General features: G+C 47.7%; 2 protein-coding genes across 2 annotated transcripts in view; one reads left to right on the top strand and one right to left on the bottom strand.

Moving 5' to 3' along the window:
- Positions 1-2,088: 2,088 nt before the first annotated feature.
- Positions 2,089-21,513, bottom strand: part of ARHGAP44 (Rho GTPase activating protein 44) — a 191,697-nt gene continuing 172,272 nt past the window's right edge. The window contains exon 21 of the mRNA XM_082373283.1: positions 2,089-4,321. Coding sequence (XP_082229409.1) covers positions 4,308-4,321 — 14 coding nt within the window. The 3' untranslated portion in view covers positions 2,089-4,307. The remainder of the gene's footprint in view (positions 4,322-21,513) is intronic.
- The window catches only part of ELAC2 (elaC ribonuclease Z 2), a 27,957-nt gene continuing 17,587 nt past the window's right edge, over positions 11,144-21,513 (top strand). The window contains exons 1-8 of the mRNA XM_082373279.1: positions 11,144-11,467; positions 12,030-12,080; positions 12,209-12,279; positions 13,020-13,084; positions 14,309-14,366; positions 15,178-15,246; positions 16,565-16,672; positions 17,919-17,977. Coding sequence (XP_082229405.1) covers positions 11,235-11,467; positions 12,030-12,080; positions 12,209-12,279; positions 13,020-13,084; positions 14,309-14,366; positions 15,178-15,246; positions 16,565-16,672; positions 17,919-17,977 — 714 coding nt within the window. The 5' untranslated portion in view covers positions 11,144-11,234. The remainder of the gene's footprint in view (positions 11,468-12,029; positions 12,081-12,208; positions 12,280-13,019; positions 13,085-14,308; positions 14,367-15,177; positions 15,247-16,564; positions 16,673-17,918; positions 17,978-21,513) is intronic.

The following is a 21,513-nucleotide window of genomic DNA, read 5'->3' as shown; positions in this document are numbered from 1 at the left end:
TGAGGTATATAGGTGTCTTTTAGACCATTACTGATTCAGAGCAGCACCATGCAAGTTGAGAAGTGCCTGCATACATTCTTCTGTTCTATTACTTTACGCTTTACTCTGGTCTTACCGTCTGCAAGCCCATTTTACTTCTGCCCAAAGCTGGGCGAGGCGCCTCTAATACGTGCCCACGGCGCACGAAAGATTCCCTACCTTAGAGTTTACCATATTATCACGGGCCCAGATTTTTACTGTCTCTTCCATTAATTTGTAAATTCTCTGTGGGCAGGGGCCAAGATAATTGGGTACCTGGCTCTTCAAAGGAATTCAATAAACAAAGAAGCAAAGAAAGAAGGAAGGGAGGGGAAGGGTGTTCTCAAACGTCCTTGGTTCTCAAGCCCAAGTGGGCATCAGAATCCCCTGGAGGACTGGTTACAGCCCCAGCAGCTGGGCCCTACCCGCAGAGTTTCCGATTCAGTAGGGCTGGGCAGGGCCTGAGAATCTGCGTTTATAACAACTTCTTGGGTGATGCTCAGCTATTGGCCCAGGACCCACATTTTTGAGAACGTCTGCTCTCGGTGACTCTTTTTCAAAACACCAGCTTCTAGAAATAGTTTACAGGTTTTTAATAATTCTCTCACCCCTGTCTTTTTATTGTAGAATATAGCAGGTACTCCATAAATAGTGGGTCCGTGACACATACATGAGTGGCTTTTACTCCCCCTTCCTGCAGTGCTCTGGAGGAAGAGGGCTGCTATGATGATTTCCTGCCCCCCCACCCCCCAAGCAGGGGAGAGAGTTCCTATTTGTAGTGAGGAAGGCCTCTCACCCTTCGGCCTTGAGCAACAACTTGCTGGATACAAAAGGTATGAAAAATGAGGGAGAGAAGGAGTAGAGGACTCTTCAGTGATACAGATCAGATTAGGATGCTATCAGGTATCAGGCATCTCCCACTGCTCTCCCCAGGTCACATGGTGAAGTGAAAGTGTGGCCAATCAAGCATCAAATTGTTGCTCTCTGAGCCTGGGCTGTGAGGCCTCAGGGTCCTTCTTAGAACTCCGTCAGCCGCTCTGAGTTGGTGCACAAGATGCAGATTGCTTTCTGCCTGATATCCTGGAAAGAAGCTGCTTTAGAGGAGATTCCAGAAACCACTGCCCTTCTTAAATCCTCTCATGTATCCAGGGAGATGGAGAAATCCATGGTGTTCTGGGGGGCGGGGGGATGGCAAACAGAACACAGTGTCACCAAAAGCCTTGGTTATCTTCAGGTCGTTGGTCACAGGGATGCAGTTGGCAAAGGAATTTTGTGGAGTAATGTATGTCAAGTGAAGCCCCCTGAGGACAAAGCCCAGGCTGGTAGGAGCTCTTCCGCCTCCCGGGAGGCTCAGCTGCAAACCAGATGGAGGAGGGGGGGGGGGGTTGTGTCTCAGCATTTTTCCTCCCCCACCCCAACCGGCGGGGGAAAAACGAGGGTACGCTGCCACCAAGTGGTCATGGCTGGTAACACGCCGTGGCTAAGGAAATAATGAAAACCAGGAAATGTCTAAAGAATGGATGCATGAGAGGATAAACACTATGATTATTTTATTTTCGTCTTTTCCAGTGAACTGAAACACACATTCCCATTTTTGCATAGAAAACACTGGGAGAAAGAAGTATCCAAGGAGGAAGTCAAACCCTTTAAAGATCCCGGGCCAGATATTGCTTGACCAAGAAAAGTGTAGATGGATAGGGAATTCAGTTCAAGCCCCTTGGATCCATCCAGATGTTCAACCAGCTGGTCACACCGAGTCCCCTCCAGTCAATTACTTTTCTTGATGTTTCTAATCAACAGTATTATATATGTGATGCTATAAACTTTTATACTTAATATTAGCTCATAACTCAGGATCCGAAACCAGATGTTTTGGGTGAGAAAGAAATTGATGACTTATCAGTAGATTGAACCCAGGCCACTGGCTGCTTTCCAGGCATTTTACCAGCTGAGCTGCAAAGCAGAGAGGTTGCTACCAGCTCCCTTCAGTAATGGAGAGAGGAAAAGAGAGAGAGAGAGAATGAAAATGCATATGAACATAAAGCAGCATTCAAGATCTTTTATGATTTATTTTCTCATAAAATAAGAGCTTGTAGTGTTAAGTCAATCCTCAGAACACATCCTCCTCCTCTTTATAACATCATGAATGTTGGGTGCTGGGGATGGAGGGGGGAAGAAAGTAAAATACGTGGCCAAGAGAAGGGGACGCCGCTGACCATCACCAATCAGGTGGGATAAGGTCTTCAAATTGTAATTGACTTTTCCTCCCAGGGGTTCCTCTCCGCCCTGGGATCCAAACAGCCATGCCCACAGACAGGAGGAATTAGGCCGAGTAGAGGGCAGAGAACAAAGAATTCTCTGGGGCTATGGTTTCAGGCTCCTGAAGGAGAGGAGGAATTCCTGCCCCACCGACCTTCTTGAAAAATACCCCCCAATCTGTGGATCGGGGAGCAGGACTTCAGGTGGGTATCAGGGAAGGAGTTTCTGTGGCTGACTTCCTGGGTTAGAGCCCTGGGTGGGTAGCAGACCCCAGACAGGGCATGGCTGCATGCGGCATCTGGCCATTTGGGGCCAGAGTGACTCCAAATGAGATAACCCATGAGGAGCACTGAGCAGATACAGAGCATGTGCTCAGAGAACTGCAGCTGTTACTGCTTTTGTGAGGATGCTCATATTTCAGATGCCTTTAGAATCACCAAAGCCAGCTCCCCGTGGGATGCTTCCTCAGCAAGGGACAGCCGACAGAGGTCCCCCTCCCTCTCCCCCTCTCCTTCCCCCTTTCTACCTTTTCTCCCCACATCAGACAAGACTACTTTTAACTCAGTTTCCTCAATGAGCCAATCTAAATCAGTATGTTACGGTGAATTTTATATGTCAACTTGGCTAGGCCATGGTACCCAGATATTTGGTCAAACGTTATTCAAGATGTTTCTGTATATTTTTTACATGAGGTTAATGTTTAAGTCAGTAGACTTTGAGTAGATTACCCTCAGTAACGTGGGTGGGCCTCATCTAATCAGGTGAAGGCACGGAAGACTCACCATCCCAGAGAAAGGAGGAATTTTGCCAGCAGATGACCTTTGGACTCAACTACAACTCTGCTGGGTCTCCAGCCTCCTGGTTCACCCTGCAGATTTTGTTTTCAACTCTTTTTTTTCTTTCTTTCTTTTCTTTTTCTTTTCTTTTTTTTTTTCATTTGGTCTCACAGCACAGCTTGCAGGATCTTAGTTCCCCGACTGGTAACCAAGGGTTGAATCCACGCCCTCAGCAGTGAAAGCACGGAGCTACAAACACATGAACCAATTTCTTAAAATAAATCCTTCTTTCAACACACACATGCACACACACGCACCCTGTTGGTTCTCTGGAGAACCCTGACGAATAGACAATGATTCCACAAGAACATTATAGAATCCACATAAATATGAGGAAATCAGGGCCCTACCCCTACACTGGTGGATTGAAAAGCAGAATACTGGGTATCTACTGGTGAAGCACTGGGAGAGTAAATCTCTCTATTAGTTATGACCTTTGTAATCTTGGGCAAATTAATCCCTTTCTGCCTCAGTTTTCTCATCTGTGAAATGGGATACTAATAGGCTAGACATGGCAGGACCCTGGTGAAGATTAGATGATTTACACATTTAAATTCATGGAGGCGTGCCCGTCACAGTCTGCACTCACTGAACTACTGTGTGTGGTTCTCTGCATACACCCCCATCTTTCGTATCTCCCTGCTGTTCCCCCTGGCTGGAATAACTTTCCTCATCTTGCCATTCTGGAAATCTCCTGTTCATTTTTCAAACTCCCAAGCATGCCACATGTTCTGTGAGAAGGCTCCTCTGACACCATCCTCTGTACCCAGAAAATAACTATCACTAACACACATGCTTATGCTCTCAGCAAAAAAATCAACTGTGCAAAAAAATTTATATATATATTTACTATATTTCTTCTACGTTTGCATATTTCTATTTTAAGCTACCATGCTGGGTTGGCAGAAAATTCAGACCTCAGGGTTTCTGAGTCCCCAGGCTCCTGAGGGGCCATGTCAGCTTCCTGGAGGTGGCGTGCATCAATGTGTTAGGCTGCCATACCAAAATACCACAGACAGGGGGGCTTAAACAACAGAAAGTTATTTTCTCACAGTTCTGGAGGCTGGGAGAGTGAGATCAAGGTTTGGTTTCTTGCAAGGCCTCTCTGCTTGGCTTGCAGACAATCAGCTTCTCCCTGTGTCCTCACCCGGCTTCTCCTCTGTCCTGGAGCATCCCTGGGGTCTCTTTTGTGTCCTAATCATCTTCTCCTACAAGGACACCAGTCAGATTGGATTAGGGCCCACCCTGATGGCTCATTTTGACTTAATTACCTATTTAAAGGCCCTAACTCCAATTACGATCACATTCTGAGTACTGGGAGCTAGACTTCAACGTGTGAATTTTGGGGGAACACAATTCAGTCCATAACATGGGGTATAGCGGCAGCTCACACATTATCAAGGCAAATGGGGGTGAGGGGAACATCTGGTCCTCAGTCATCGGGCCACGGGGCTCTTCGATGCTCACCATCTTGATCAGAAATACCCTCGGTCCACAATGCCCAGATGCCCAGGCAGCTAGTCTGCCTGGAGTCCTGCAGCCGTCAGGGGCTCTGCCAGGGAAAGGGGCACACGTCTCCCTGTGCCTCAGCCCACATTTGCCTTTCCTTCAGCCCAAGGGACTCTCCCTAGTTTCACAGAGAATCCTTTCTCCCTTCACCTTTTTGCCAGAGACATTGGTCTCTGTCCAACAAATTTATCCAACAAATCCTCTCTTCCCAGAAGCCGATGCTTTTGAAACGAAAGCAAGGGAGACTCCAGGGCTACTTTTGCCTTCATCCTGGCCACAGCCCCCTCCTGCGACTTTCAAGGGGGCTCGCCAGCTGCTTGAAGCGGCGGGCAAGGTCAGACCCAAAAAACAATCTCAAAATAATATGCCTCGCTTTGTTCGACATGCATAAAAACAGCCCAGACTGTTGGATGGATGGAGGGGTGGACAGAGGACAGATGTGTGAAAAAGCATGTACAGCAAATGTTAACAGCGGGATCTAAGCAGTGCGTGTTCAAAGAACGTTTGACATTTTTCATTATCAATTGGTGTGCGTGTAGGGAGGGGAAATACGACAGTTCACATTTGCCAGCCTTCCGCCTGTAAGCTCCTCGGTGAAATATGGGGGGGCGGGGGGTTGTTCGTTTTGTTTTTGTTTTTGTTTGTTTGTTTTTTATTGGCAACAATGTGCTCGGCACTCGGTAGCGCTAGAAATAAGCTCTAAAAGGAGCGGACCCTGACGGAAGGAGCCACCTCCTTGGAGGCTCCGCAATTCTCTTGGCTGCAGCGCCACTGCGCCCTCTAGTGGCGAAGGCGCTCTCACTCCTCGGGACGTTTCCCTGAGACCCGGCCCTGGGCTGGGACCAGTCTGAGGGCGCACCCGCCAGGCTCTGACCCGGGGACCTGGAGGAAGGGCCGCAGGGCAGGTAGATGGTGGGAGCCAACCAGAATATGCTCCACGGAGGATGTGGGATGGATCTAAACGTGCGCTGAGGGACCTCCCTGGTGGTCCAGTGGCTAAAACTCCGCGCTCCCAATGCAGGGGTCCCGGGTTACATCCCTGGTCAGGGAGCTAGATCCCACATGCCTCAACTAAGAGCCCGCATGCTGCAACTAAAAGATCCCAAACGCGGCAACAAGGACCTGGCACAGCCAAATAAATAAATAAATATTTTTAAAAATAAATAAACGTGCGCTGAGGATCTAGAAGGCTTAAGTGTTCCAGCCTGCTGTCAATTGAGAGCACCTACCGACTGGGGGAGGGGCTAGCGCCCCTCAACTGGGAAGAATATTCCAATCAGGTGGATAGGGAGTTGCCTCACGGCCTCTCTACCTCCGGGCAAGCGTCTGTGCAGGACCCCAACCCCTCATTTCAGACTCTGGTTCAGAGCTACCAGCTGGGATCATAGGAAAAGAGGGACCTTAACGTTCTCCCTTTGAAGGTCGAGGGGCAGCAGACACAGGAAAGCTGAGGGGTCCTGAGTAGAAGGGGGCTGGGGGAGGAGAGGCTGGAGTGAGCTGTTTGGGGCTGAACTGTGTCCGTCCCCCAAATTCATGTGTTGAAGTCCTGACTCCCAGTACCTCAGAATGTGACTGAATTTGAAGATAGGGCCTTTGAAGATGTGAGTCAGTTAAAATGAGGCCGTGGCAGTAGGCCCTAGTCCAGTCTGGACACACAGAGAAACACCAGGGATGCACAGCGCAAAAGCCATGTGAGGGCGCAGGGAGAAGGTGGATGTCTGCAGGCCACGGAGAGAGGCCTCAGGAAAACCCAGCCCTGCTGACACCTTGGTCCCAGACGTCCAGCCTCCAGAACTGTGAGAAAATTAATTTCTGTTGTTTAAGCCCCCCAGTCTGTGGTGGTATGTTATGCCTGAGCAAACTAATACTAGGCAGACCCTCTGTGCCCTCAGCAAACATTTCCTGTGCCCCGTCTAATGTCTAATTTAGATACTGCTTTAATGCTCAGTATCTAAAGATGAATGAAGGGGCTTCCCTGGCGGTCCAGTGGTTAAGACTCCGTGCTCCCAATGTAGGGGGCACAGGTTTGATCCCTAGTTGGGGAACTAAGATCCGGCATGCCACACAGCGTGGCCAAAACCAAACAGAAACAAAACAAACAACAAAAACATAATAAGATGGGATGAAGCCCGGGAGGCATTAACTGCGGCAGAGCTGCAGTCTCTCAGAGCCTGATGCAGCCTGAGCCACCTTTTTTTTTTTCTTTTAACATTCCTGGAATATTAAAAAAAAATACATCAGAGATTTAAAAAATGGTGGTACCTGAGTGGGTGTTGGCTGTGACTCGCTTTGACTTCCAAGCCTGAAGTCTCACTTTCAGTGAAACTTGGAAACTGACCACCATGTAAAAACCTTGGCCTGAATACTGAATGAGAAACATCTACGGGGAGGGAGAGGCTTTGTGGAGGTGAAGCGAGGCACCCTGGCTCGCAGCCCGAACGTGGAAGTGAGGCCATGGTGGATATTAAACCCACCATGGAGCTGCCCTAGTAGCCACTGCGAGGAAGGGATGAGCCATCCCCAATGAGCACAGCTGTGGGCAAGAAAATGATTGAAATGGTTTTCAAGACACTGGGTTTGAAGGTAGTTTGCACCCACAGCAGCAGACAAGAGACTCAAAGCAAGAGGAAGTGGTTGGATTCTGTTAATTGCCGGTGTCACTGAGTTCTGAAAGCCCATTTTCTCCGTTGCCTCTCTCCCTGCTGCCCTGATGTCAGGCTCCCTCCACTCCAGCAAGTCTGGGGTCACTTTTCTGTCTCTGACTCTCTGATGTACCCTTTTGAACGTACCAGACTCCTCCCTCTGATAACACCGTCTTTGGTGTCCTGATTGAATTTTGGGCCCTGTTTAATTGCAAGGCCACAGTCTGATTTAAGTTACTGGGTTCTTCCTAAATTCCTAATATTAATTGCCTGCCATAAGCCGGGCCCAGTCCTAGGAGCTAATGATACAGGAGAGAACCAGACCAAGAGAGCCCTGTACTCAAGGAATTTAATTCAAGTATAACCTCAGACTAGCTTTTGTCTTCATATACCAGGCATAAAATGTGACCCAGAGCATCAGTGCAGAAAGGCATACTGTGCCCTGAAAACAACCTGATAAGCACCCAGGCCTTCCCTAATTTCTTCATCCAGATCTCAGAATTTTATACAAGTACTTTATATAAGTGACTCACCCTATATGTAAAGGTATAAACATTCTGGGATTACCTGACAGATGTGAGTCTAGGGAACTAGTAAAACAGAACCAACATTTATTTTTTTGTGTGGAATTTAATTTTTTTTTTAAAAAGGATCAAAGTAGTCACCAAGAGGAAAAAAATCAATATTTTATTGCACTTCTGAACTTTATTTTTTAAGTTTAGTCTTGTTTCTGTCTTTACTCCAGCTTTATTGAGCTATGGTTGACATATGACATTGTGTAAGTTTAAGGTTTACAGTGTAATGACTTGATATAAGTACGTATTGCAAAATGATTACCACCATAAGGTTAATTAATATACCCATCACCACACATAGTTACCTTTTTGTGTGTGTGTGTGGTCAGAACTTTTAAGATCTACTCTCTTAGTAACTGTCAAGCATACTATACAGTATTGCTGACTATAGTCACTATGTTGTACATGACATCCCCAGAGCTTAGTCATCTTATAACCAGAAGTTTGTACAATTTGACCACCTTTACCTATTTTCTCCATGCTCCCAGCCCCTGGTAATCACTAATTTACTCTGTTTCTATGAGTTTTTTTGTTTGTTTGTTTTTTAGATTTTCTATATAAGTGAGATGGTATAGTATTTGTCTTTCTCTTACTTATTTCATTTAGCATAATGCCCTCAAGTTTCATCCATGATGTTGCAAATCTTTATGTGATATGGCTAATTTGCATTGTATACGTATACCACATTTTCTTATCCATTCATCCATTAATAGATGCTTAGGTTGTTTCCATGTCTTGGCTATTGTAAATAATGCCGTAATTAACATGGGGTGCAGATAACTCTTTGGGATAGTGATTTCATTTCCTTCATATATATACCCAGAAGTGGAATTTCTGGATCATATGGTAGATCTATTTTTTTTTTAAATTATTTTTTGAGGAAACTCTATATTATTTTCCATAGTGGCTGCACCACTTTACATTCCCACCAACAGTGCACCAGGGTTCCCTTTTCTCCACATCCTGGCCAACACTTGTTATCTCTTAAATTTTTGATAATAACCATTCTGACAAGTGTGAGGTGATATCCCATGGTGGTTTTCATTTTCATTTCCCTAATGATTAGTGATATTGAGCACCTGTTTATGTACCTGCTGGGCATTTGTATGTCTTCTTTGGAAAGATGTCTATTCAGGTCTGTCACTCATCTTAAAATCGTATTATTTGGCTTTTTGCTATTAAGTTGTATGAGTTCCTTATGTATGTTGGATATTAACTCCTTATCAGATGATTTGCACATATATTCTCTCATTCCGTAGGCTGCCTTTTCATTTTGTTGATCAAATATTTATTTTGAATATTTATGGGGATGGTAGTATCATCATCGTTTCAGGGCTTAAGCCCGTGAAATGTGTAAAGTCACAGAAATGCAGTTTTCCTGATCCTTTTGGGGAAGGTTACTTCAAGTGCAAAATATGCTTTTTACACAGTTGGGTGGTAATCTTCCAGAGAACCAGTTTCATATTTGAGTGAAACTTCCAAGTAAAGGATCATCCCCACTTAAGGAAGCTCCCTGTATTTCTAGTGGTTTAATTGAGATCTCTCACGGACAAATCCTCATTCGCTTTGTAAGGGGATAGTAGGTCTTTTTCTGGTTTTCAAAAGGCCTGTATTGGGCCATCTGCCCCAGGACATCCCTGGTAAACATTTCTTTAACCACCGTAGCTTATTTAAATATATTTTATGCGGGTTGAAACATTTTATTTCCTTTTCAATTTTACTACCATTTATTGAGCGGCTGTTCCGTGGCAGTGCCACTCAAAGAGCTGTCAATATGTTATTAGGTGATTTACAAAAAATGGGTGGAAGACCTAAATAGACATTTCTACAAAGAAGACATACAGATGGCCAAGAGGCACATGAAAAGCTGCTCAACGTCACTAATTATTAGAGAAATGCAAATCAAAACTACGAGGTATCACCTCACACCGGTTAGAATGGGCAGCATCAGAAAATCTGCAAACAACAAATGCTGAAGAGGGTGTGGAGAAAAGGGAACTCTCCTACACTGTTGGTGGGAATGTAAGTTGATAACAGCCACTATGGAGGTTCCTTAAAAAACTAAAAATCAGAATTACCATATAACCCAGCAATCCCACTACTGGGCATATACCCACAGAAAACCATAATTCAAAAAGACACATGCACCCCAATGTTCATTGCAGCACTATTTACAATAGCCAGGTCATGGAAGCAACCTAAATGCCCATTGACAGACGAATGGATAAAGAAGTTGTGGTACACATATACAATGGAATATTACTCAGCCATAAAAAGTAACAAAATTGGGTCATTGTAGAGACGTAGATGGACCTAGAGACTGTCATACAGAGTGAAGTAAGTCAGAAAGAGAAAAACATATATTAACGCATATATTTGGAATCTAGAAAAATGGTACAAATGAACACGTTTGCAGGGCAGAAATAGAGACACAGATGTAGAGAACAAAGGTATGGACACCAAGGGGGGAAGGGGGGATGGGATGAATTGGGAGATTGGGACTGACATATATACACTAACATATATAAAATAGATAACTAATGAGAACCTGCTGTATAGCACAGGTAACTCCACTTTGCTGTCCAGTAGGAACTAACACAACACTGTAAAACAACTATACCCCAATTAAAAAAAAATTAAAGGAGGATGTTCAGCTTATAAATCATTAAAATAATTTTGATAATAAAACGTATATTATTAGGTGATTTGATTCTAAAAAACCTTATGAAGTGAATACTGTGACTATCCCCACTTGACAGATAAGGAAACAAGCTCAGAGAGGTCAAGATCACTCAACTAATAAGAGACCCAGGACTCGCTTGTTCTCTTAACCCCTATTCTTGCTTTTCTTTCCACAAGCCAGTAAAAACATCTGAAACGTGTATTCATGCGAATTACAATGGAAATAAAATTAGCAAAACTTCTGTGGTAAAGCTCTAGTTTATCTCCTCACATTTAATCCTAAAAACAACCACAAAGGGGTGACTTGTCTAAGGGGACACCTCGGAGTCGGTGGGGACGGGTCGACCACCCCCCAGCCAACTCCACTCCGAGGACCAGGTCTCTGGCTGGCATTGCCGTTTCCGGTCCTGCCCTCCCAGAAGTCCCGCCCAGGCGAGGAAAGATTTCCGGAAAGAATTGACGCGGGGAAGCCGGAAAGAGACCAGGGGCGGGGCCGTTCAGGGCGCTCTAGCACTCCTCCTCTCTATGGCCACCGCCAATTGACACGTCCGGAGCGGCGAGGCTCCTCCCTATTGGACGCGCGGCCTCGCGTAGGCGGGCGGCCTGGCTGGCGGCGCGCTGACTGGCTGGGGCGCCACGCGGGCGGAGGGGCGGCGCGTGGGGCACGCGGACCGAGACCGCCGGTTGCGCACAGGAGCTGGAGGAGGGGTCGCATGTGGGCTCTCCGCTCGCTGCTGGGGTTGCGGTGCGCGGCCGGGCGCGCCATGTCGCAGGGGCCGACTCGCCGGCCACGGCCGCCCAAGGACCCGCTGCGGCACCTGCGCACGCGGGAGAAGCGCGGCCCGTCGTGGGGGCCCGGGGGCCCGAACACCGTGTACCTGCAGGTGGTGGCGGCCGGCGGCCGGGATGCAGGCGCTGCGCTCTACGTCTTCTCCGAGTTCAACCGGTCAGTGCGCCGCGCCGGGGTCCGGCCGGCCCAGCGGGTCCCCTGGCCAAGCCCTGCCCCGCCCCGCGGCCGCAGTGCTGAGCGCCCAGAGCATCGGGGCCCCTTCCTGGGCTTGGTACCCCTCCCATCCCCCCCTTCCCAGTGTGGATGCGGGAGCCTAGATCCCTTACATCCCCGTCCGTGTGGCTCCGGGAGGCCCCGCTGACCTTTAGACAGACTTGGGTATAAGCGTTCCCTTCCCAAGCCTCGGCCCCGAGCCCCCTCCCGTGCACCCCAGGACCAGGGCCTCCTAGTCCGTGTTGGGGGTGGGCAGGTCTGCGGAGGAGGTGATGGGGAAAGGACGCATCTCGCCCCAGTTCGAGCCTACTCAGGCCCCAGCTCCCTCCCTGCCTCTGCTGAGGAGGGTTCAAACCCCAGCGTCCCAACAGCAGAAATGCGGTTGGTAGCACAGCACGTGTTTTTAGTTGTTTTCCCCTGTGGTGTACAACAAAGCATATAAACGGTGGCAGAGGTTTTACAGAACCGAATCTAATGACTCTCTGGTGTAATGTTCGTCCTCTAGGTATCTCTTCAACTGCGGGGAAGGCATCCAGCGACTGATGCAGGAGCACAAGTGAGCCAGCCATTTTCCTGCGGGGTGGGGAATGACTCTGCGGCTCTGAGGCAGGAGGGTTGTTACAGCAGGAGAATGGGTCCCTGGTCCTTCTGTTTTGTCCTGCTCCAACGCTTTCTTTTTCTTAGGCTGAAGGTGTCTCGTTTGGACAACATATTCCTGACCCGAATGCACTGGTCTAATGTTGGAGGGCTGTGTGGTGAGTATATTCTTTCCCAGGTCAGGGGCTGGGGGGAGGTGTCTGGGATTTTAACCTGCCTGGCCCTTTTTTTTGCCTGACTTCGGAGTCCAGGGGCTCTGGAATTCTTTTTATGCCAGCCCCGTCAGCTGCAGCAGGGAGAATCAAAAGCTGACTCAGAAGAGTAGATTTTAACGTAGACGCTGCCCTCAGGTGTTCACCATCCACCTCATTTATTGAGTTGCTGGACCGGAGGTATGGGACGAACTGGAGAGCGTGGTGATGGTGATTACAGTCAATATATCACTATTCACCATTGAGACGGTCCGCTCGCTGCACACAGATGCCCAGGGTCCAGATTACCCCCTTGCTTACGCCCGTCAATTAGAAGGATCGAGATTGTTCTGCCGCCAGATTCTATGAGGTTCGTGGAGCGGGTAGGAGGGAGTGGAGGCTGAACCAGTCTCATTCCCAGAGCTGAGACTCAGGTGAGGCCAGGAAGCACCCAGGGTGCAGCATCTGTGGCCTGCCTCTGACTTGGCATGATTTTGCACCCGAGGTGCCTCGCCCTGGTATCAAGTCCTGCCCGTTCCAGAGGCATCTGAGTGATGGTCGGCGTCCCTCGCAGCTCTAGCCAGCGTCATTTCTGCTCTGCATGTGCGCAGCAAGCAGAAACCTAGCAAACTGAGGAAGGAGTGCGCCTCCTGGCCGCGACCGCGGGTCAGGGTGATGAGAGATGTGATCTGATTCGTCCCTTTTAGGAATGATTCTTACCTTAAAGGAAACCGGGGTTCCAAAGTGTGTGCTGTCTGGACCTCCACAACTGGTGAGTCTCTTCTGACTCAGCTGTCAAAGCTAAGCCCTCCAGTTCAGTGTGAGTAACAAGGGTTTCCAATTTTACAAATCAGCCTTCTGTCCTCCAGAGTTAATTGACAGTGGCATAAACACTTTGCCTTTCGAGTTAAAGACACCTGAGTCCATAAACCTTATTAACTCTATGACCTTGATTGAGTTACCTTCCCTTCTGCAGCCTCAGTGTCTTCACCTGTGAAATGGTTTGCAGTTGTTAAGGATTAAACGAGGTAACACGCAAAACACTCACTCTTTATCAGGTGTTTCACACCATGTGGACACAACAGATGTCAGCTTTTATCCTTATTTATTAAATTTCGGACATCTTCGTCCTCCCTTCCCAGCCAGCTTAGGACACTGTCGAGAGGTTGTGTACACATTGTTAGCATAAGGGTTCACTTCCCAGGTGCTAGGGTAAAAGGCCAGCCCTGTAAAGTCTGTCCCCAGAGTAATGCTGCATGGCCATCCCTCTGTCTTCTTCTCGTTGGTCTGTCCCTACACCTTCTACTGCCATTGCTTCCCATGTCCAATCCTGCCCCACTGTGACCGTCCAGCACCGCGGCCAGAGGGACCCCTCCCAAGCGGAACTGCAGGCGGGTCACTTCATCCTAAAACCCTTCAAGGGTCTTTGTTGTAACACCGTCCAAATGCCTTCACGTGGCCCACAGGTCCTGTCGGCCCAGGCCCTCGCCTGCCCCGGCATCTGTGCCCTGGTCACCAGGCGGGGCTGCAGGCCGGCTTTTAGCTCTTCCCGGAAGCCCCTTCCTGTCTCGGGCCTTCGTCCACGCACCAGTTCCCCTCTTGCCCCGCCTGTGTCCTTCCTTCAGGGCTCATCTCAAAGGGTGTTTGCTCAGGAGCCACCCCTGACTCTCCAGATGGGTCGGATCCCAGCTCCCTGCGTTTTTCACATCTGCAGGTCCCTCAGCACCACGGCTGCTGGTTGTCATTTGTATTGTTTTTGTCTCCTCCCCTGGATTCTAAGTTCCGTGATGGCAGGGACCCCATCTTTTCACTGCTGACCCCTTGGCATCTAACATATGGTGGACACTCAGTAAATATTTGTATGAAGGAAGTTCAAAATGCTCTCTGAACTGAGTTTTATGTCGGTACCTTTGATGCCTCTCGTGTACTTGAACGTGTTGCTGTGTCCTCCATCTGTGCAGCCATAACTGCTCACCTCCTTATTTTTCTTTCTTAGGAAAAGTACCTGGACGCTATCAAAATATTTTCTGGTCCACTGAAAGGAATAGACCTGGGTATGTCCTTGATGATGACTCATTGCCATTTCTGTCTCACGTGTCCCCGTCTCTCAAATCAGAATGCATAAAAGCTGACGAAATTAAACCTTAAAATCAAGTGCTTCATCCACGCGAGATGAATTTTTAAAATATCGCTTGCTGCACTGTCTATGCCCTCACCTCCCGCTCCTCCCCAAACACGGGCAGGGGAGGCAGGAGTGAGTTAAAAGCTGCTGCGTGCTACATGTGTGCTGGGGGGGGGGGGGGTGTCTCTCTTGGGGCCCCGAGGCTCTGCCCTGGCCCTACAGGTGGTTCTCGTCATCGAATGGCCTTGGATCCCTTGTAGGGAGAAGGGCTGTGAGCGGCTCTGGCTGGGCTGGGAGGCGCGTGGCCGCTTGATGGGGGGAGGCCTGGCCGATGTGCCGGCAGAGCCCAGTGCATCTCTGGCTTGTTCTTCTGTAGAAACACTAGTATTTTATTTCAGAACGTGTCCCGGGTCTCCAAGTTGAGAGGATCGGCTCTGGCCTCGCAGTGCTGAGCGTTTGCCTGTGTCTCTCACGTTTAAGTCTCGGCTTCGTGTTTATTTTAGCGGGTTATCGCCTATGATCGTCGTGTGTCTTCTCCTGCGGCTGACCTAAATATTAGTGGCTGATGAAAATATGTTTTCGCCGTTTCCCTAAACACTTTCGTTTCCTCAGAAATTCTGGCTTTAGCGCAGACTCGCGCCAGAATTCCAGAGCAGGCTGGTTGCTCATGGGCAGCGATGTGGACTTGACGTTCACGCCTCGTTTGCTGCTGCAGTCACTGTCCTGTGGCCTTTTCCCCGCAGCCGTGCGACCCCACTCCGCGCCGGAATACCAGGACGAGACCATGACGGTCTTCCAGATCCCCATCCACAGTGAGTGTGAAGCTGCGACTCCCAGGAGTGGGAGGACGGGGGTCCGGGGTCAGGAAGGCAGGTGGCAACAGAAACTGCCTGATCGCGGGCCTGTGTACCCAGTTTTGTGTTCTGAGCACAATTAGGAAGTTTAGCCAAGGAGTTCCTGCCCTTAAGGAGCTTATGACCTTGAGGACAGACGCGTTTACCTCGCATGTAACGATCGTGATTGCACTTTGGGGTGTCAGGTAATCAGGCTCTGCCCTCAGATCTGCCCATTTATTGCCAGGGGTCATTGCCACAGGTGTGGGTGCCCTCCTGGGACACAAGGACTTGGAGAGGTGGGCACAGACGAGCCTTGTTCATAAACGGCAGCGGCAGCCCGGCGGGAGTGCGGTTGGGGGTCAGAAGGGCTCGAGGACCTCCTCAGGTCCCGGGGCCCGAGGAGTGGTCCTGACTTGGAGACAGGCAGTCTGCACGCGAGTCACTGCCGCGTCCGCACCGCCCTGGCGTCCGCTTAACGCCCTGTGTCGGGTCTCCCGACTGTGAGCGACATGCAGGGCCGGCTCCTCGCCCGTTACCTGGTCTGAGCTTGCCGCGTGCAGACGGGGCGCAGACGAGCCCCCACCCCTGGCCGGAGGAGCCCGGGACCCGCCGGGAGACGGGCCTGCGCCGGCCCGGCCTGGCTCACTCTCCTCGCGTGCCCTCCCCCGGCCGCGCCCCCAGCCTGGTGTGTCCCTGGCCGCTTCCCCGCTCCAGCACGTGGCCCCGCACCCTCCACACGTGCGAGTGATCAGTGCTGAGCCCGCCCGGCGAGGCCTGAAGACCGGGCAGCTCAGAGGGCCGGGCGGGGCGGGGGTCGCTGAGACCAGCAGCCGTGTGCCCGCCTCTTAGGGCAGGGGTTTCTCCCGTTCGCCACACCGCGGCCTGCGGGATCTTAGTTCCCCGACCGGGAATCGAACCCGGGGCCCCTGCAGTGAAAGCGTGGAGCCCTAACCGCTGGACCGCCGGGGAAGTGTGTTTTTGACCTTGAGACGGAACTGACTGCCCGGTTATGCCGCTCCTCGTGGGATGGGGAACCTTGGGCCAAGGCCTGTACGGAGCGCGACGGCGGCGGATAAGCCAGCGGAGTGCGCGGTGCTTTCTGCTTGGCACGCACCCTGAGTCCCCGCCGCAGTCAGGCCGGGACCCGGGCAGAAACCTCAAGATGAGGAGGATGGGCGTGCGGGCCAGAGCCAGGCGGGGAGGTGGCCAGTAGAGGACAGGCTGGCATAGGGGGCCACCTGGCTGTGAGCCTGCCCTCGGCGTGTGTCACTTGCTTGTTTCCCTTCCCGACCAGGCGAACAGGTGAACGGGGAGCACCAGCCAGCGCAGAGTCCAGGGAGGCTGAGTCCAGAGCCGTCTCCAGACGCGGGACCAGCGGAAGGGGAGCAGCACCTGGCGGCCGGTAATGGTGCTTGGACGGCGGCGCGCTGGGGGGGCTGCTGGCACTGCTGGGGCTGGTGCGGGCGGGAGTCTGTCTGAATCCGCTGGCTCCTTTGTCATAAGGAAGTTCTGGGTGCAAAACAGACGCTTTTTCTTATCGCGTTAGGATTCAGCTGTGGGGCAGGTGAGAAGGTTGTCTTTAAAAGTGGCCACACGAAGCTGTAGGGGCCAGTCCGCAGCCCTGGGGAGCCCCAGGCTTTGGGTTCAGTTTAACCAGAGGAAGAGCAGGACCTGGCAAAGGATTGATTAGGAGGCTTTGTGTTTCTCTCTTTTTTTTTGGTATAAAGTTACATTGTTTATTTCATCATACAGTATAGATCATTAAGTCTTTACAATTCATTACAGTCTTTGGATTTTTTTTTTTGAATTCCCATTTCACTTGTAGTAAGTCAGTATCATCCCCAAATCAAAATCACTTCCTTATATGTGCACCCATCATATGTGCAGAACCCCACACACACAGAAGGTGTTTCAGCACAGCGTCAGCACTGCAGAGAAGGCACGATGAACTTTTTGTCTCTCGTTAAGGCAGCAGTAACGCAAGTTAATTTTTCCTGAGTGCAGAACCTAACAGCTAAGCAGACAGAACAGTCATATCAACGAGCGGATTTGCACCTTTTCTTCCAGAATGACAGCCTACTGGGAAACTGGATTAAGATTCCAGGATGAGACGTATCACAGGAATTGGGCTGCTTGAGGGTGCTGTTGTCCAGGGATGGGCAGGGTTGATAAGTTCCTGTCTCTGCCCCGAGGCCGTGTCTGTCTGAGGACCGACAAGGGGCTGGCCCTCCCTGCTGTCCTTTTTGGGTGGCTCGGGTGAGGGCTGACACCCACGTCGTTTCTGCAGGCCTTGTAGCTTTTGTGTTATTTCCCATATTCTTAACTTGTTTGTAAAGCACGCTACAACTTATTTTTCCCTCTCATCTCCACTTCTAGGTAAAATGTGTCATTTTTTTTAAACATTTCACTTGCCATTTTCTGGTTGGCATTTTGCATTTTTGTTTACTCAGATCTCAACACGAGTAGGAAAAAGAAAAGATGTGCTTGAGAAAAAATACCAGTGTTTCTTTGACCTTTGTATCCGAACAGTTCCATCCATTTAAGTTTGTGTGAAGTCAGATTAGGTATCCGACGATCACCGATCACCGATTTGTGGCACCTGGAGACATTGCCATTTACCTCGTGGGGTCGGATTTGTTTCTCCTTAGGTGCTGGCCAGAAAACGCACGGCAGGGACCCCTCCTTGGTCGTAGCTTTTGTCTGTAAGGTAAGCACCTTGCTGGACGCTCTACATGAACATGTGTCTGGTGACCTAAGGGTTTCCAGTAATTTGAAGGTAGCAGCTCCTACCATCACCTGTGTTCAGAGGAAACAGTTGCCCTGGTTCCCAGTAAACCACCTATGCTTGTATGTACTTCCAGATTCTCTTCCAGCCAGAGTCAGTCGACAGAGACATGTTTCATATTTGGCTGTGAGCCTCCCTCTTGAACTTCAGAAATAGTTGATAAGTTTCTGAAGTTAAAGACTACTTTTTTTTTTTTTAGGAATTTCTTTTTGTTTGAAGTACAGTTGATTTACAGTGTTGTGTTAATTACTGCTGTACAGCCAAGTGACTCAGTTATACACATATATACAGTCTTTTTTATATTCTTTTCCATTATGGTTTATCACAGGATATCGAAGACAGTTCCCTGTGCTACGCAGTAGGACCTGGTTGTTTATCCATCCTATATATGATAGTTTGCATCTGCTAACCCCAAACTCCCAATCCATCCCTCCCCCGCCCCCTGCCAACCACAAGTCTGTGCTCTGTGTCTGTGAGTCTGTTTCATAGATGAGTTCATTTGTGTCATATTTTAGATTCCACATATTAGTGATAGCATATGGTATTTGTCTTTCTCTTTCTGACTTCACTTAGTATGATCATCTCTAGTTGGCATCCAAGTTACTGCAAATGGCATTATTTCATTCTTTTTTATGGCTGAGGAGTATTCCATTGTATCTATGTACCACATCTTTATTCATTCATCTGTTAATGGACATTTAGGTGGTTTCTATGTCTTGGCTGTTGTGAATAGTGCTATGATCATAGGGGTGCATGTATCTTTTTGAATTAGACTTTTGTCTGGATATACGCCCAGGAGTGGGATTGCTGGATTGTATGGTAATTCTATTTTTGGTTTTCTGAGGAAGCTCCATACTGTTTTCCATAGCGGCTACACCAATTTACATTCCCACCAACAGTGTAGGAGGATTCCCTTTTCTCCACACCCTCTCCAGCATTTATTTGTAGACTTTTGAATGACGGCCATTCTGACTGGTGTGAGGTGGTAACTCATTGTAGTTTTGATTTGCATTTCTCTAATAATTAGCAATGTTGAGCATCTTTTCATGTGCCTGTTGGCCATCTGTATGTCTTCTTTGGAGAAATATCTCTTTAGGTCTTCTGCCCATTTTTGGATTGGGTTGTTTGTTTTTTTTTGGTGTTGAGTTGTGTGAGCTGTTTGTATATTTTGGAAATTAGCCCTCGTTAGTTGCATTGTTTGCAAATATTTTCTTCCATTCTACAGGTAGTTTTTTCATTTTGTTTATGGTTTCCTTTGCTGTGCACAAGCTTGTAAGTTTGATTAAGTCCCATTTGTTTGTTTTTATTTCTGTTGCCTTGGGAGACTGACCAAGAAAACATTGGTAGGGTTTATGTCAGAGAATGTTTTGACTATGTTCTCTTCTATGAGTTTTATGGTGTTATGTCTTATGTTTAAGTCTTTAAGACATTTTGAGTTTACTTTTGTGTATGGTGAGAAGGTGTGTTCTAACTTCATTGATTTACATGTGGCTGTCCAACTTTCCCAACACCACTTGGTGAAGAGACTGTTTCCCATTGTATATTCTTGCCTCCTTTGTTGAAGATTAATTGGTGGTATGTGTGTGGGTTTATTTCTGGGCTCTCTGGTTCCATTGATCCATATGTCTGTTTTTGTGGCAGTACCATGCTGTTTTGCTTACTGTAGCTTTGTAGTATCGTCTGAAGTCTGGGGGCAGGTTATGCTTCCTGCTTTGTTCTTTTTCTTCAGGATTGCTTTGGCAATTCTGGGTCTTTTGTGGTTCCATATGAATTTTAGGATTGTTCTACTTCTTTGAAAAATGTCATGGGTAATTTGATAGGGATCACATTAAATCTGTAGATTGCTTTGGGTAGTATGGCCATTTTAACAATATTAATTTGTCCTATTCAAGAGAATGGGATCTTTCCATTTCTTTAAATCATCTTCAATTTCCTTTATTAATGTTTTATAGTTCTCAGCATCTGTCTTTCACCTCCTTGGCAAGGTTTATTCCTAAGTATTTTATTTTTTGGGTTGTGATTTTAAAAGGTATTATTTTTTTACATTCCCTTTCTGATATATCATTGTTGATGTAAAGAAATGCAACTGATTTCTGTAAATCTTGTATCCTGCTACCTTGCTGAATTGGTTTATCAGTTCTGGTAGTTTCTGTGTGTAGTCTTTAGGGTTTTCAATATATAGTATCATATCATTTGCAAATAATGACAGTTTTGCCTCTTCCCTTCCAATTTGGATACCTTTAATTTCTTTTTCTTCTCTGATTACTGTGGCTAGGACTTCCAATACTATGTTGAATAGAAGAGGTGAGAGTGGAACATCCTTGTTCCAGATTTTAGCAGGAAGGCTTTCAGCTTTTCACCATTGAGTATTATGTTGGCTGTGGGTTTGTCATAAATAGCTTTTATTACCTTGAGATATGGTCCTTCTATACGCACTTTGATAAGAGTTTTTATCATGAATGGATGTTGAATTTTGTCGAATGCTTTTTCTGCATCTGTTGAGATGATCATGTGGTTTTTGTCTTTTGTTGACATGGTGTATCACATTGATTTGAGTATGTTGAACCATCCTTGTGAACTTGGGATGAATCCCACTTGGTCGTGGTGTGTGATCTTTTTTGTGTATCATTGGGTTCAGCTAATATTTTGTTGAATTTTTGCATCTATATTCATCAAAGACGTTGGCCTGTAATTTTCTTTTTTGGTGTTGTCTTTGTCTGGTTTTGGTATCAGGATGATGATGGCTTCATAGAATGTCTTTGGGAGTGTTCCCTCTTCTTCAATTTTTGGAAGAGTTTGAGAAGGATTAAAGGACTACTTTTTCACAAAAAGCTTTGTTTCCCTTCAAATGAATCAGGCCTTTATTGAGACTCCTTTACCTCTTTTAGTTTATATCATCTTACTGTAGTTGTTATACTGCAGGCGTTGGACTAGTTTTTTTTTTATTGGAGTATAGTTGCTTTACAATATTGTGTTTGTACTGTACAGCAAAGTGAATCAGCTATACGTATACATATATCCCCTATTTTTTTGGATTTCCTTCTGATTTATGTCACCACAGAATTGAGTAGAGTTCCCTGAGCTATACAATAGGTTCTCATTAGTTATCTATTTTATACATAGTATCAATAGTGTATACATGTCAATCTCAATCTCCCAATTCATCCCCCCCCGCCCCCCCCCCCAGCTTGGTAGCCATACATTTCTTCTCTACATCTGTGTGTCTATTTCTGCTTTGTAAATAAGATGGTCTACACCAGTTTTTTCAGATTCCACATGTATGCTTTAATATATGATATTTGTTTTTCTCTTTCTGACTTACTTCACTCTGTTTGACAGTTTTCTAGATCCATCCATATCTCTACAGATGACCCAATTTTGTTCCTTTTTATGGCTGAGTAATAGTCCATTGTATATATGTACCACATCTTCTTTATCCATTCATCTGTTGATGGACA

Source organism: Balaenoptera borealis, assembly GCF_965194805.1.
Source record: "Balaenoptera borealis genome assembly, chromosome: 20".
Taxonomy (NCBI): domain Eukaryota; kingdom Metazoa; phylum Chordata; class Mammalia; order Artiodactyla; family Balaenopteridae; genus Balaenoptera; species Balaenoptera borealis.
This window is presented reverse-complemented; position numbering and strand designations above follow the sequence as displayed.